This window comes from Cebus imitator, unplaced genomic scaffold (genome assembly GCF_001604975.1).
Source record: "Cebus imitator isolate Cc_AM_T3 unplaced genomic scaffold, Cebus_imitator-1.0 Scaffold265, whole genome shotgun sequence".
In the NCBI taxonomy this organism is placed as follows: Eukaryota; Metazoa; Chordata; class Mammalia; order Primates; family Cebidae; genus Cebus; species Cebus imitator.
Genome location: NW_016107580.1, coordinates 2392244 through 2407877, shown reverse-complemented (window position 1 = coordinate 2407877; position 15634 = coordinate 2392244). Strand labels below are relative to the sequence as shown.

Sequence of the window (15634 nt, the reverse complement as noted above, 5' to 3'; positions counted from 1 at the left end):
ACTTTATGTTCAAGAGAAGCTCAGTCATTCCCCAGTTCAAGAGGAAATCTAGTGAGGAGTACAGCAGGTACAAGAGTATAGAAGTAGACAGTTGGAGAAAAGTGGTTCAACATGAAAGAGCAGGCAAGATGAATAAACAGAATTAGCTAACAGTGAGGAAATGAAAGGAGAGGACAGGAGAAAAGTATATCAAAACAACATCAGGAGAGAGTTTCAGCATTCCTAGCTAAGATATCTCTAGTGTACAGCCCTACGCCTACAGATACTGAGAACCAGCCCTTATCTTCAGCATACTCTGGTAAAATTTGCCTATTTTTTGTTATATTGGTTATGCTATTCCTTCCATTTGGTTTTTCCAGGCAGCACGTGCCTACTTGAATTCAGAAACTAGTCCCTTTCCAGGAGGTTAGAAAAACACCACGCTTCTCCAGGGGATCAGCCCGGGCCTGGGGCCTCAGAGTGAGAACCAGCTTGTGTTCACGTGAAAAGCTGTACCGCCCACATCCACCCTGCACTAACACTGAGCCCTCAGTAGGATGCTGCTAATGAGCCTTACCTTTTCTTTGTTCACTTTTTTAATTGCCCACTTTGTTTCTGTTTCCTTGTCTGTAGCTTCGATGACCATTCCAAAGCTCCCTTTTCCCAATATTCTTCCAAAGGTATAGATTTCCTAGAGAAAAAGAAAAAGAGTTCTTTGTCTCTCTATGCCATCATCAGATATTAAAAATGAATATATAATATTGACAGATACTCACCCAAAGGAAGAGAGATTCTGCTCCACAGTAAAATCAAATAGAAGACACTACATATTTGCTTCAATACTAATTAACACATCTTAATTAACCAAAAATAAGTGTTGATGAATTTTATTAACTGTGCTTTGGAGGAAAACCACAAAAATCCTAATGGCGAAATGTGGAAAAACTCAAAAGTATAAAAATGAATCTCTTTCAGACTATATTAATGAAATATCTTCATAAGAAAAATGAGAAATAGAGTATTAATATATATATATACATAAGTTTGTATATTTATAAAATACGCTCAATCAAAAAAATCACAAATCTCTGAGAGCTGTACTACCAATCAACACATATTAACTATTGAACAAATGTTTCCTTATTTAACAATTAATGCGTTTCCTTTATCTTCATTATTAAAAACTTTTGTTGTTTTATTCCTTTTGCTTTGGAAAAGGCAATATGTGACAAAAATTTTAACCAGATCAGCACTGAGAAAAAAATAACCACGACCCATAAAACCATCATCCAAACCAAGAAGCCATCCTCTTAGCATTTAACTTCTCCTTACAAAGAAAGAATTCGATGGTTTTGCCAACACCAGCATGTTGGTTTGCATTGTAAATAATAAACAGCTAACTCATTTACACTTTCATTTCTTGTAAATTTGGTTTTGGGGAAGTCAGTCACCCTGATCCAAATCAACTCCAGGGCATTAACAAGAGTTTCTGGACCCATCATGCATAGGAACAAGAACATGGGAGAGCAGCTGAACTGATGCCACTAGGTAATGCCCTGGTTGGGTCAGCTAGTCAAAGCCTTCCCTAGAAATGCCACTCACTCTCTCTGTGTGACCACTTTCACATTCACCACATGTATTAGTCCATTTTCACACTGCTGATAAAGATATACCTAAGACTGGGAAATATAAAAAAAGAAAGGTTTATTGGACTTACAGTTCCACATGACTGGGGAGGCCTCACAATCATGGTAGAAGGCAAGAAGGAGCAAGTCATATCTCATGTAGATGGAAGCAGGCAAAGAGAGGGCTTGTTCAGAGAAACTCCCGTTTTTAAAACCATCAGATCTTGTGAGACCCATTCATTATCACGAGAACAACATGGGAAAGACCCACCCCCATTATTCAATCATCTCCCACTGGGTCCCCCACATGACACGTGGGAATTATGGGAGCTACAAGATGAGATTTGGGTGGGGACACAGAGTCAAACCATATCATTCCACCTCTGGCCGCTCCCAAATCTCATATCTTCATATTTCAAAATCAATTATGCCTTCCCAACAGTCCCCTAAAGTCTTAAGTCATTTCAGCATTAACTCAAAAGTCCATAGTCCAAAGTCTCATCTGAGACAAGGTAAGTCTCTTCTGCCTATCAGCCTGTAAAATCAAAAGCAAGTTAGTTACTTTCTAGATATAATGGGGGTATAGGCATTGGGTAAATACAGCCATTCCAAATGGGAGAAATTGGCCAAAACAAAAAGGCTACAGGCCCAGTATAAGTCCAAAATCCAGTGGGGCTGTCAAATATTAAAGCTCCAAAATGATTTCCATGTCTCACATCCAAGTTATGCTGATGCAAGAGGTAGATTCCGATAGTCTTGGGAAGCTCTACCCCTGTGGCTTTACAGGGTACAGCCTCCCTCCTGGTTGCTTTCACGGGCAGACATTTTGAGTGTCTGCAGCCTTTCTAGGTACATGGTGCAAGCTGTTGGTGGATCTACCATTCTGGGGTATGGAGAATGGTGGCCCTCTTCTCAAAGCTCCACTAGGCAGTGCCTCAGTAGGGACTCTGTGTGGGGGTTCCCACCCACACTTCCTTTCTGCACTGCCCTAGAAGAGGCTCTCCATGAGGATCCCGCCCCTAGAGCAAACTTCTGCCTGGGCACCCAGGCATTTCCATATATCTTCTGAAATGTAGGCATAGGTTCCCACAACCTAATTCTTGACTTCTGTGCACTCATAGACTCAACACCACATGGAAGTTGCCAAGGCTTGAGGCTTGCACTCTGAGGCCACAGCCTGAGATCTATGTTGGCCCCTTTCAGCCATGGCTGGAGTGGCTAGGATGCAGGACACCAAGTCCCTAGGCTGCATACAGCACACAGACCCTGGGCCTGGTCCACAAAATCAATTTTTCTTCCTAGTCCACTGGGTAATGGGAGGGGCTGCTGCGAAGACTTCTGACATGCCCTGGAGACATTTTCCCCATTGTCTTAGGGATTAACATTTTCCCCACTGTCTTGGCTCCTGGTTAGTTATGCAAATTTCTGCAGGTGGGCTTAAATTTCTTCTCAGAAAATGGGATTTTCTTTCTATTCCATTGTCAGGCTGCAAATGTCCTGAATTTTTATGCTCTGCTTCCCTTAAAAAACTGAATGCCTTTAACAGCACCCAATTTACCTCTTAAATGCTTTGCTCCTTAGAAATTTCTTCCACTAGATGCTCTAAATCATCTCTCTCAAATTTAAAGTTCCACAAATCTCTTGGGCAGGGGCAAAACGCCACCAGTGGCTTTGGTAAACATAACAAGAGTCACCTTTGCTCCAGTTCCCAACAAGTTCCTCATCTCCATCTGAAACCACCTCAGCCTGGATTTCATTGTCCACATCATTATCAGCATTTTGGTCAAAGACATTCAACAAGTCTCTAGGGAGTTCCAAACTGTCCCACATTTTCCTGTCTTGCTCTAAGCCCTCCAAACTGTTCCAACCTCTGCTGTTACTCAGTTCCAAAGTCATTTCCACATTTTTGGTTATCTTTTTGGCAGCACCCCACTCCTGGTACCAATTTACGGTATTAGTCCATTTTCACACTGATGATAAAGACATACCCGAGACTGGGCAATTTACAAAATAAAGAAGTTCATTGGACTTATAGTCCCATATGGCTGGGGAGGCCTCACAATCATGACAGAAGGCACGGAGGAGTAAGTCACATCTTACGTGGATGGCAGCAGGCAAAGAGAGGGTTTGTGCAGAGAAACTCCCGTTTTCAAAACCATCAGATCTTATGAGATCCATTCACTATCACAACAACAACACAGGAAAGACCTGCCTCCATGATTCAATCATCTCCCACTAGTTCCTTCCCACAACACATGGGAATTATGGGAGCCACAAGATGAGATCTGGGTAGGGACAAAGAACCAAACGATATCACTAGATAACAGCTAAATTAGAGGCTTGTCTTCATATTTTCTTTTTTATGTTTTTTTTTTGACTGTTGAAAGAATTAACACTTTTTAAATATATTTTAAGTTCTGGGGTACACATGCAGATTGTGCAGATTGTGCAGGTTTGTCGTGTAGGTATACATGTGCCATGGTGGTTTGCTGCATCCAACACCCCATCATCTACATTAGGTATTTCTCCTAATGCTATCCCTCTCCTATTCCCCCACCCCCTGCTATCCCTTCCCAACCATACTCCACACCCCAACAGGCCCGGGTGTGTGATGTTTCCCTTCCTGTGTCCATGTGTTCTCATTGTTCAACACACACTTACGAGTGAGAACATGCGGTGTTTGGTTTTCTGTTCTTGTGTCAGTTTGCTGAGAATGATGGTTTCCAGGTTCATCCATATCCCTGCAAAGGACATGAACTCATCCTTTTATATGGCTGCATACTATTCCATGGTGTATATATGCCACATTTTCTTTATCCAGTCTATCATTGATAGGCATTTGGGTTGGTTCCAAGTCTTTGCTATTGTGAACAGTTCCACATAAACATACATGTGTCTTTATAATAGAATGATTTATAATCCTTTGGGTATATACCTGGTAATGGGATTGTTGGGTCAAATAGCATTTCTAGTTCTAGATCCTTGAGGAATTGCCACACTGTTTTCCACAATGGCAAACTAATTTACACTACCACCAACAGTGTAAGAGCGTTCCTATTTCTCCACATCCTCTCTAGCATCTGTTGTCTCCTGATTTTTTAATGATCACCATTCTAACTGATGTGAGATGGCATCTCAATGTAGTTTTGATTTGCATTTCTCTAATGACCAGTGATGAGGAGCTTTTTTTCATTTTTTTTGTCGTCTTTTGAAAAGAATCTTTTCATATCCTTCATCCACTTTTGATGGCATTGTTTTTTTTTTCTTGTAAATTTGTTTATTTGTAGATTCTGGATATTAGCCCTTTGTAAGATGGATAGATTGCAAAAATTTTTTCCCATTCTGTTGGTTACCGGTTCACTTTAATGATAGTTTCTTTTGCTGTGCAGAAGCTCTTTGGTTTAATTAGATCCCATTTGTCTATTTTGGTTTTTGTTGTCATTGCTTTTGGTGTTTCAGTCATGAAGTCTTTGTCCATGCCTACGTCCTGAATGGCACTGCTATTCAGTACTGAATGGTTTTCTTTTAGGGTTTTTATGGTGTTAGGTCTTATGTTTAAATATTTAATCCATTTGAAGTTAATTTTTGTATATGGTATAAGGAAGGGATCCAGTGTTAGCTTTCTGCATTTGGCTAGCCAGTTTTCCCAACACCATTGATTAAACAGGGAATCCTTTCCCCATTGCTTGTTTTTGTCCAGTTTGTCAAAGATCAGATGGTTGTAGATGTGTGGCGTTATTTCTGAGGCCTCTGTTCTGTTCCATTGGTCTATATCTCTGTTTTGGTACCAGTACCATGCTGTTTTGATTACCGTAGCCTTGTAGTATAGTTTGAAGTCAGGAAGGATGATGCCTCTAGCTTTTTGTTTGTTTTTTGTTTAGGATTGTCCTGGCTATGTGGGCTCTTTTCTGGTCCCATATAAAATTTAAAGTCTTTTTTTAATTTTTTAAAAAAATTTTTCTGTGAAGAAAGTCAATGGTAGCTTGATGGGGATAGCATTGAATCTATAAATTACTTTGCACAGTGTGGCCATTTTCATGATATTGACTCTTCCTACCATAAGCATGGAATGTTTTTCCATCTGTTTGTGTCCTCTCTTATTTCCTTGAGCAGTGGTTTATAGTTCTCCTTGAAGAGGTCCTGCACATCCCTTGTTAGTTGTATTCCTAGGTATTTTATTCTCTTTGTAGCAATTGTGAATGGGAGTTTGCTCATGGTTTGGCTCTCTGTTTGTCTGTTATTGGTGTATAGGAATGCCTGTGATTTTTGCAGACTAATTTTCTATCCTGAGACTTTGCTGAAGTTCCTTATCAGCTTAAGGAGATTTTGGGCTGAGACAATGGAGTTTTCTAAATATACAATCATGTCATCTGCAAATAGAGACAATTTGACTTCCTCTTTTCCTAACTGAATACACTTTATTTCTTTTTCTTGCCTGATTGCCCTGGCCAGAACTTCCAATACTATGTTGAATAGGAGTGGTGAGAGAAGGTATCCTTGTCTTGTGCCAGTTTTCAAAGGGAATGCTTCCAGTTTTGCCCATTCAGTATGATATTGGCTGTTGGTTTGCCCTAAATAGCTCTTATTATATTGAGATATGTTCCATCGATACCTAATTTATTGAGAGGTTTTAGAATAAAGGGCTGCTGAATTATGTTGAAGGCCTTCTCTGTATCTATTGAGACTTTGGTTCTGTTTATGTGATGGATTACGTTTATTGATTTGCGTATGTTGAACCGGACTTGCATCAATGGGATGAAGCTTACTTGATCATGATGGGTAAGATTTTTGATGTGCTGTTGGATTTGGTTTGCCAGTATTTTATTGGGGATTTTCACATCAATGTTCATCATGGCTATTGGCCTGACATTTTCTTTTTTAGTTGAGTCTCTGTCAGGTTTTCGTATCAGGATGATGTTGATCTCATAAAATGAGTTAGGGAAGATTCCCTCTTTTTCTATTGTTTGGAAGAGTTTCAGAAGGAATGGCACCAGCTCCTCTTTGTACTTGTGGTAGAATTCAGCTGTGAGCCTGTCTGGTCCTGGACTTTTTTTGGTTGGTAAGCTCTAATTGCTGCCTCAATTTCAGACCTTGTTATTGGTCTATTCAGGGATTCAACTTCTTCCTGGTTTAGTCTTGGGAGGGTGGAAGTGTCCAGGAATTTATCCATTTCTTCTAGATTTACTGGTTTATTTGCACAGGGATGTTTGTAGTATTCTCTGATGGTAGTTTGTATTTCTGTGGGATCAGTGATGATATCCCCTTTTATCATTTTTTTATTGCATCTATTTGATTCTTCTCACTTTTCTTATTAGTCTGGCTAGTGGTCTATTTTGTTGATCTTTTCAAAAAACCAGCTCCTGGATTTACAAATTTTTTGAAGGGTTTTTCGTGTCTCTGTCTCCTTCAGTTCTGCTCTGATCTTGGTTATTTCTTGTCTTCTGCTAGTTTTTGAATTTGTTTGATCTTGCTCCTCTAGCTCTTTTAATTGTGACATTAGGGTGTTGATTTTAGATCTCTCCTCATTTCTCTTGTGGCCATTTAGTGCTATAAATTTACTACTACACACTGCTTTAAATGTATCCTAGAGATTCTGATATGTTGTGTCTTCATTCTCATTGGTTTCAAAGACCATCTTTATTTCTGCTTTCATTATTTATCCAGTAGTCACTCAAGAGCAGGTTGCTCAGTTTCCATAAAGTTGTGTGGTTTTGAGTGTCTTAATCCTGAGTTCTAATTTGATTGCACTGTGGTCTGAGAGACTGCTTGTTATGCATTCACTGAGGAGTGTTTTACTTCCAATTATGTGGTCAATTTTAGAATAAGTGTGATGTGGTGTTGAGAAGAACGTATATTCTGTGGATTTGGGGTGGAGAGTTCTGTAGGTATATATGAGGTCCGCTTGGCCCAGATTTGAGTTCAGATCTAACTCTTGGATATCCTTGTTAATTTTCTGTATCGTTGATCTGTCTAATATTGACAGTGGGGTGTCAAAGTCTCCCACTATTATTGTGTGGGAGTCTAAGTCTCTTTGTAGGTCATTAAGAACTTGCTTTATGTATCTGAGTGCTCCTGTACTGGCTGCATTTAAATTTAGGATAATTAGCTCCCCTTATTGCATTGATCCTTTCACCATTATATAATGCCCTTGTCTCTTTTGATCATTGTTGGTTTAAAGTTTGTTTTATCAGAGACTAGGATTGCAACCCCTGCTTTTTTTTATTTGCTCTCTATTTGCTTGGTAAATCTTCCTCAATCTCTTTATTTTGAGCCTATGTGTGTCTTTGCACATGAGATGGGTCTCCCAAATACAGCACACTGATGGGTCTTAACTCTTTACTGAATTTGCCAGTCTGTGTCTTTTGATTGGGGCATTTAGCCCATTTACATTTAAGGTTAATATTGTTATGTGTGAAATTGATCCTGCCATTTTGATGCTAGCTGGTTGTTCTGCCTGTTAATTGATGCAGTTTCTTCATAGTGTCAATGGTCTTTACAGTTTGGTATGTTTTTGGAGTGGCTGGTACTGGTTGTTCCTTTCTATGTTTAGTGCTTCCTTCAGGAGCTCTTGTAAGGCAGGCCTGGTGGTGATAAAATCTCTCAGCAGTTCGTAAAGGATTTTATTTCTCCTTCATTTATGAAGCTTAGTTTGGCTGGATATGAAATTCTAGGTTGAAAATTCTTTTCTTTAAGGACATTGCATATTGGCCCCCACTCTCTTCTGGCTTGTAGGGTTTCTGCTGAGAGATCCACTGTGAGTCTGATGAGTTACCCTTTGTGGGTAACTCAACCTTTCTCTCTGGCTGCCATTACCATTTTCTCCTTCATTTCAACCTGGTGAATCTGATGATTATGTGACTTGGGGTTGTTCTTCTCAAGGAATATCTTTGTGGTGTTCTCTGTATTTCCTGAATTTGAATGTTTGCCTGCCTTGCTAGGTTGGGGAAGCTCTCCTGGATTATATCCTGAAGAGTGTTTTCCAACTTGGTTTCTTCCAACTCAGTTTCATTTCCCTGTCACTTTCAGGTACACTGATGAAATGTAGATTTAGTCTTTTCACATAATCCCATATTTCTTGTAGGCTTTATTTCTTTTCACTCTATTTTCTCCAATCTTGCCTTCTCCCTTTATTTTGTTGAGCTGATATTCCAACTCTGATATCCTTTATTCCACTTGATCAATCTGGCTATTGAAACTTCTGTATCCTTCACGAAGTTCTCGTGCTCTGTTTTTCAGCTTCATCAAGTTGTTTATGTTCTTTTCTACTCTGGTTATTCTAGTTAGCATTTCATCTAACCTTTTTTAAGGTTCTTAGCTTCCCCTCCTTGCATTAGGTTAGAACATGCTCCTTTAACTCAGAGAAGTTTGTTCTGAAACCTGCTTCTGTTAATTTGTCAAATTCATTATCCTCATGAAGGGCTTCCTTGCTTAACACAATTGTGACGGTTCTGTTATTTTTACTCCTTTCACCATGTATGCATTGGTCCTCAAATAAGACTACTTTTTTGTTTGCAAACCTTTTGGCTCATTTTTTTTTCTTCCAAGATGGTCTAGAAGCTCTTAAAGGAGTTGTTTCTTTTGTATCTCTTAAGAAAACCTAGCTCCTCTCTCTTCCCTTGATACCACTTAATAGCACTTAATAGAATTAAAGTCAGAAAACTTAGATAATTATGAAATAGTACAAAACATAATTTTATTCTATTTATATGCAACTCTCAACTACATATAGAGATACCTCAGAGATATTGTGTATTCACTTCCAGACCACCAACATAAAGCAAAAATTGCAATAAAGCATTTAAAGTCACATTTACACTATATTATGTAAACCATTGACTGCAATAGCGTTATGTCTAAAAGTGTACACAAAATTGGTCAGGTGTGATGGCTCACGCCTGTAATCCCAGCACTTTGGGAGACCAAGGTGGGCAGACCACGAGGTCAAGAGATTGAGACCATCCTGGCCAACATGGGGAATCCCTGTCTCTACTGAAAATACAAACATTAGCTGGGCATGGTGCCGCGCACCTGTGATCCCAGCTACTCGGGAGTCTGAGGCAGGAGAACTGCCGGAACCTGGAAGGTGGAGGTTGCCGTGAGCCGAGATTATGCCACTGTACTCCAGCCTGGTGACAGAGTGAGGCTTATCTCAAAAAGAAAAAAAAATATGTACAAAAATTCAAAAAATACTGTATTTCAAAAATTGCTGACAATCATTTAAGCCTTCAGCAGTTGTAGTCTTTTTGCGAGTGGAGAGTTCTGCCTCAATGTAGATGACTAATGACTGACTAGGGTAGTGGTGGTTGAAGACTGGGGTGGCTGTGGCAACATCTAAAAATAAGACAACCATGAAGTTTGGTGCATCAATTGACTCTTCCTTTCATAAAATATTTCTCTGTAGCATGTGATGCTGTTTGACAGCATTTTGCCCACAGCAGAACTTCTTTTAGAACTGAAGTCAGTCCACTCAAATCCTGCCACTGCTTTATCAACTAAGTTTACATAATATTCTAAATTCTGTTGTCATTAAAAAAAGGTTCACAGCATCTTTACCAGGAGTACATTCCATCTCAAGAAATCACTTTCTTTGCTCATCCATAAGAAGCAATTCCTCATTCATTCATGTTCTATCATGAGACTGCAAAAAGTCGGTCCCATCTTCAGGCTCCACTTCTAGTTCTCCTGCTGTTTCCATTATATCTATAGTTATTTTATCCACTTAAGACTTGAACTCTTCAAAGCCATCCATGAGGGTTGGAATCAACTTTTTCTAGACTCCTATTAATGTTGATATTTGACCTTCTCTCATGAATCACAAACATTCTTAATGGCATCTATAATGATGAATCCTTTCCAGAAGGTTTTCAACTTAATCTGCCCAGGTCCATCAGAGGAATCACTATCTGTGGCAGATATAGCCTTATGAAATTTCTCTCTTAAATAATAAGACTACAAAACAGAAATCACTCCTTGATCCATGGGCTGCAGAATGAATGTTGCATTAGCAGGCATGAAAACAACATTCACCTTGTTGTGCATCTCCATTAGAGCTCTTGGGTGACCAGGTGCATTGTCAATGAGCAGCAATATTTGGAAAGGAGTCTTTTTTTTCTGAACAGTAAGTCTCAAATGTGGGCTTAAAATTTCAGTAAAGCATGCTGTAAGCAAATATGCTGTCATTCAGGCTTTGTTCTTCTATTTATAGAGTACAAGAAGAATAAATTTAGCATAAATTCTTAAGGCCCTAGGATTTTCAAAATGGCAAATGAGCACTTGCTTCAACTTAAAGTCGCCAGCTGCATTAGCCACTAACAGGAAAGTCAGCCTATTCTTTGGGGCTTTGAAGCCAAGCATTGATTACTCCTCTCTAACTATGGAAGGATTAGTTAGCATCTTCTTCACATATAAGGCTTAAATCTATTGTTTAGTGTACCCACCTTCTATCAATGGTCTTAGCTAGATCTTCTGGATAACTTGCTGCAGCTTCTACATCAGCACTTACTGCTTCCACCTCACATTTTTATATTATAGAGACAGTTACTTTCCTTAAACCTCTCGAATCAATCTCTGCTAGCTTCAAACTTTTCTTCTACAAAGTCCTTACTTCTCTCCCCCTTCATAAAACTGAAAAGAGTTAAGGCCTTGCTCTGGATTAGGCTTTGGCTTAAGGGAATGTTGTGCTTGGTTTGATCTTCTTCCAAATCACTCAAACTTTCTCCATATCAGCAATAAGGCTTTTTTTTTTTTTTTTTTAAATCATTCATGTGTTCACTGGACTAGCACTTTTAATTTCATTCAACAACTTTTCTATTGCATTAAAAACATAATTAACTGGTGCAAGAGGCCTAGCTTTTAGCCTGTCTTGGCTTTCAACATGCCCTCCTCACTAGGCTTAATCATTCCTAGTTTTTTATTTAAATTGAAAGGCATGTGACTCTTCCTTTCACTTGAAACACTGCAGGGTTATTAACTGTTCTAATTTTAATATTGTGTCTCAGGGAACAGGAAGGCCCAAGGAGAGGGAGAGATGGAAGAATGGTCAGTCACTGAAGCAATCAGAACACACACAACACTCACTGATTAAGCATACCATCTTATATGGGTGCAATTTGTGACACCCCCAAACAAGTACAATAGTAACATCAAAAATCACTGATCACAGATCACAACAGATATAAGAATGAAGAAAAAGTCTGAAGTACTATGAGAATTACCAAAATGTGACACAAAGGCACAAAATGAGCATATGCTGTTGGAAAAACGGCACCAACAGACTTGCTTGACACACTTGCCAAAACTTCAAATTTGTAAAAAATGGAAGATCTGCAGTGCAATAAATCAAAGTGCAGTAAGATGAAGTATGCCTATATTTTGTAAAATGAGTTAATTCTCAACTAAAATGGTCATTTACCCTTTTCTCATTTACAAAATAATCTCTTCATAACCATTTCCCTAATTTTTCTTGTCCTTTAAAAGTTAAACTTTCATTTTCTGTCTAAATAGAACCACAATTTGAAGAAAGTATTTCAATACTGTTTAAATAGAATTTCTAAAATGAGGAATGGCCAACTAGTTTTTTATAATCACTTTCTTCAACTAACTGCTTTGGTATTAATACACAGTGATGAAGATGAAAACAGTTTCTTATTTCTGATAATTGTAAAGGGATGTTATTAAAATGATAATGTGGATCTATCTTTATTGATGCAGAAGAAGTCCATGACATAGGGTACAGTGTGAAAAACATATAAGATATGATTTCATTATGAAAATGTGTGTATGCAAAGGTGCTTACATGGATCTCTGGGAAAATGTTCATTTAAATATTAAGAGTAGTTATGGAAGGGTAGTAGAACTGTGGATGCTTTTAACTTCCTTCTTTACACTCTTCTGAAATGTTTAAAATATTTAAAATGAGCCTACCTATCTTATGGGGGAACATACACTTCAACTTCAACTATACCAGGTTAATGTTAGTTCTTTAAAATATGTATATATTTGAAATAGCCCCTAATTTAAAACAGGAAAAATGTTAAAGAATGATAAAACAAAACTAGTACATACATAGAAAAAGTGAAGGTAAGAGTCAAATTGGTGATATCTGGTTGATTTTTATTTTCTCCACACTTATATTTGCCTAATTTTTCACAATGAACACATTTTGCTTTTATAAAAGCTCTTAAGACTAAATTATTTATTTATTTATTTATTTAATTGTTTTTGGAGACAAGGTCTCACTCTGTCGCCCAGGCTAGAATGCAGTGGTATGATCATAGCTCAATGCAGCCTCAACCTTCTGGGCTCAAGGGACACTCACATCTCAGCCCCACCCCCAGCAACCAGGACTACAGCTGCATGCTACTACACCCAGCTCATCTAAAAAAAAAAAATTCTAGGCCGGGCGCGGTGGCTCACGCCTATAATCCCAGCACTTTGGGAGGCCGAGGCGGGTGGATCACGAGGTCAAGAGATCGAGACCATCCTGGTCAACATGGTGAAACCCCGTCTCTACTAAAAATACAAAAATTAGCTGGGCATGGTGGCGCACACCTGTAGTCCCATCTTCTCGGGAGGCTGAGGCAGGAGAATTGCTTGAACTCAGGAGATGCAGGTTGCAGTGAGCCGAGATCGTGCCATTGCACTCCAGCCTGGGTAACAAGAGCGAAACTCCGTCTCAGAAAACTAAAAACAAGTATACAGCACCAAAATTATCACCAGCAGCATTTCAGAACTCAATATGATAGATTCAGATCACAGGGAAAAAAAAAAAAAAAAGAAAAAGAAAAGAAAAAAATTCTGTAGAGAAGGAGTTTTGCTATGTTGTCTAGTCTCAAACTCTTGGCCTCAAGTGATCCTCCCACCTCAGGCTTTCAAAATGCTGGACTCACAGGCAGCAGCCATCGTGCCTGGCCCAAGACTAAATTTAAAACTTGGTAAATTTGTGTGTGTGTGTGTGTGTGTGTGTGTGTGTGTGTGTGTGTGTTGTTAAGTACAGGCCTTTTATTTAAAGGGGAGACGTTTAAACTTTTCAAGACAGAGTTTCTCAGGCAGCTTTTTAATCACTTCAAGTAAGTTGCCAAATACCTTTTAAAACAAGTTTTAACATTAGGCTTGATCATTTCTAGCTTTTGATTTAAAGTGAAAGACATGCAACTCGCCCTTTCACTTGAACCATTATAGGATTATTAATTGGCCTAATTTTAATATTGTTGTGTATCAGGAACTGGGGAAGCCCAAGAGAGGGAAGGCGATTAAGAGTGGTCAGTCAGTTGGGCAATCAGAACACATACATTTATTAAGTATGCCATCTTATATTGTGCCATTTGTGGTGCCCCAAAACAATTTAAATGGTATCACTAACACAATTTTCTTCTTGTTGTGGTTGTTCTTATTGCAGTTCATTTAATGTTAAAAACACACATTTAAATATTTTCTATTGTTCTAATATTTAATTCATATTTTATATAATAATTTGAATCCTGGAAAAATAATATTGGTATATATCCAATCACAGGATGGAAAAGATGGAGGAGCTCATGGGGGAGATTTTGGCCTCACTATCAAGGAAGTGAACGGCCAAACTAACTAAAATTATCTGGTCCTTCTCTGCATTGTGAAAAGGTCTAAACAAAGACTCCCTTATTGCTTTCGGCAAAGGCCAAGACCTGAAGATGAAAATATGCTCATTTTGTCTAATGAAAATGTTCTCTACTTTAATTAAAATCCACTTGGTCTTCCATAAACAGAAAATAATTAATCTATTTGTTTTAGTAAAAATGTTACCGTACTTGAAAATGGTATGTTTTCTCTTTACTTCCTTTCCTTAGAGATTTATTTTTAAATCATTTTTTCCATTAACCGTTGACTTAGAAGAAACCTGAAAGTTCACAGTGGCTTCATTTGCTTTCTATATACCTCAATAGCAGCTCCATTGTCAATCCTTATGTGAGGAACTTTTCCTTCTGTAAAGTTGCCCCGACCCCAATGTTGTTGAGATGCTTTTCTCTCTACATTTGAGGTTCTTGAGAGCTGGGATCAAAAAGAAATATATAAAAAAAAAAAACAACTTTAAGATGTAATATTTTTGGTTGACAAAGAACCCTAATTTAGATAATCTGATAACTCTTTAACATGTGCCATGTTTACTATGCATAAGATTGTTTACTGTCTTTTTCAAATTCTAAGCCCTATGTAACTCATTGGCTCATGAGGCTAAAGGAGAACTTAAGAAGTTATTCAATCCAATCCCCTGAATCCAGGAAAGTCTACATGATAACCAGCATAGCAGATTCATCAAAGCTTACCTAGTGATTCTCTGAAATCAAAGAAGGCAACTTTAGCTTTCTTAATCAATCTCCTTTCACAATGTAACAACCATCTCAAATAGCTTATACATAAATTATTGCCCAGTCAACAAATATGCTTTGAGTGCAAATAACATAGTAACAACTCACTCAGAGACATCCATATTGCAGTAGCTCCATAGCAATACAAATGATAAATAATAGTCAAGGGAGAACATATGAAATGGCACAATTTTGAGGAATGGGAACCTGACTTTTCTTAGACTTACTGCTCTCTGTCTCCAAAGTTGTACTCTATCAACTATAATCTTACACACTGCCTGCCTATTCTATATAAAGATGAATATGGCCGGGCACAGTGGCTCATGCCTGTAGTGCCAGCACTTTGGGAGGCTGAGGCAGGTGGATCACTTGAGGTCAAGAGTTCAAGACCAGCCTGACCAAAACAGAGAAACCTCGTCTCTGCTAAAAATACAAAAATTAGCCGGGCGCAGTGGTGGGTGCCTGTAGGCCCAGCTACTTCGGAGGCTGAGGCAGGAGAATCACTTGAGCCCAGGAATTAAAGACCAGCCTAGGCGACATAATGTGATCTCATCTCTACAAAGAAATTTTTTAATTACCTGGGTATGGTGGCACATGCCTGTAATCCCAGCTACTGAGGAAGCAGAGGTAGGAAAATCACTTGAACCCGGGGGGCGGAGGTTGCGGTGAGCCACGATCGCTCCA

At 38.7% G+C, this 15634-nt stretch overlaps 1 protein-coding gene across 5 annotated transcripts in view; it reads right to left on the bottom strand.

Annotated features, from left to right (window-relative positions):
- Positions 1-15634, bottom strand: part of STK33 (serine/threonine kinase 33) — a 194334-nt gene that overhangs the window by 55969 nt on the left and 122731 nt on the right. For 3 of the 5 annotated variants that reach the window (XM_037728430.1, XM_017500333.2, XM_017500334.2), the window contains exons 3-4: positions 14520-14633; positions 557-670 (exon numbers count right to left, since the gene is read on the bottom strand). In XM_037728430.1, coding sequence (XP_037584358.1) covers positions 557-670; positions 14520-14633 — 228 coding nt within the window. The remainder of the gene's footprint in view (positions 1-556; positions 671-14519; positions 14634-15634) is intronic. The other 2 variants (XM_017500335.2, XM_017500336.2) reach the window with 1 other exon arrangement.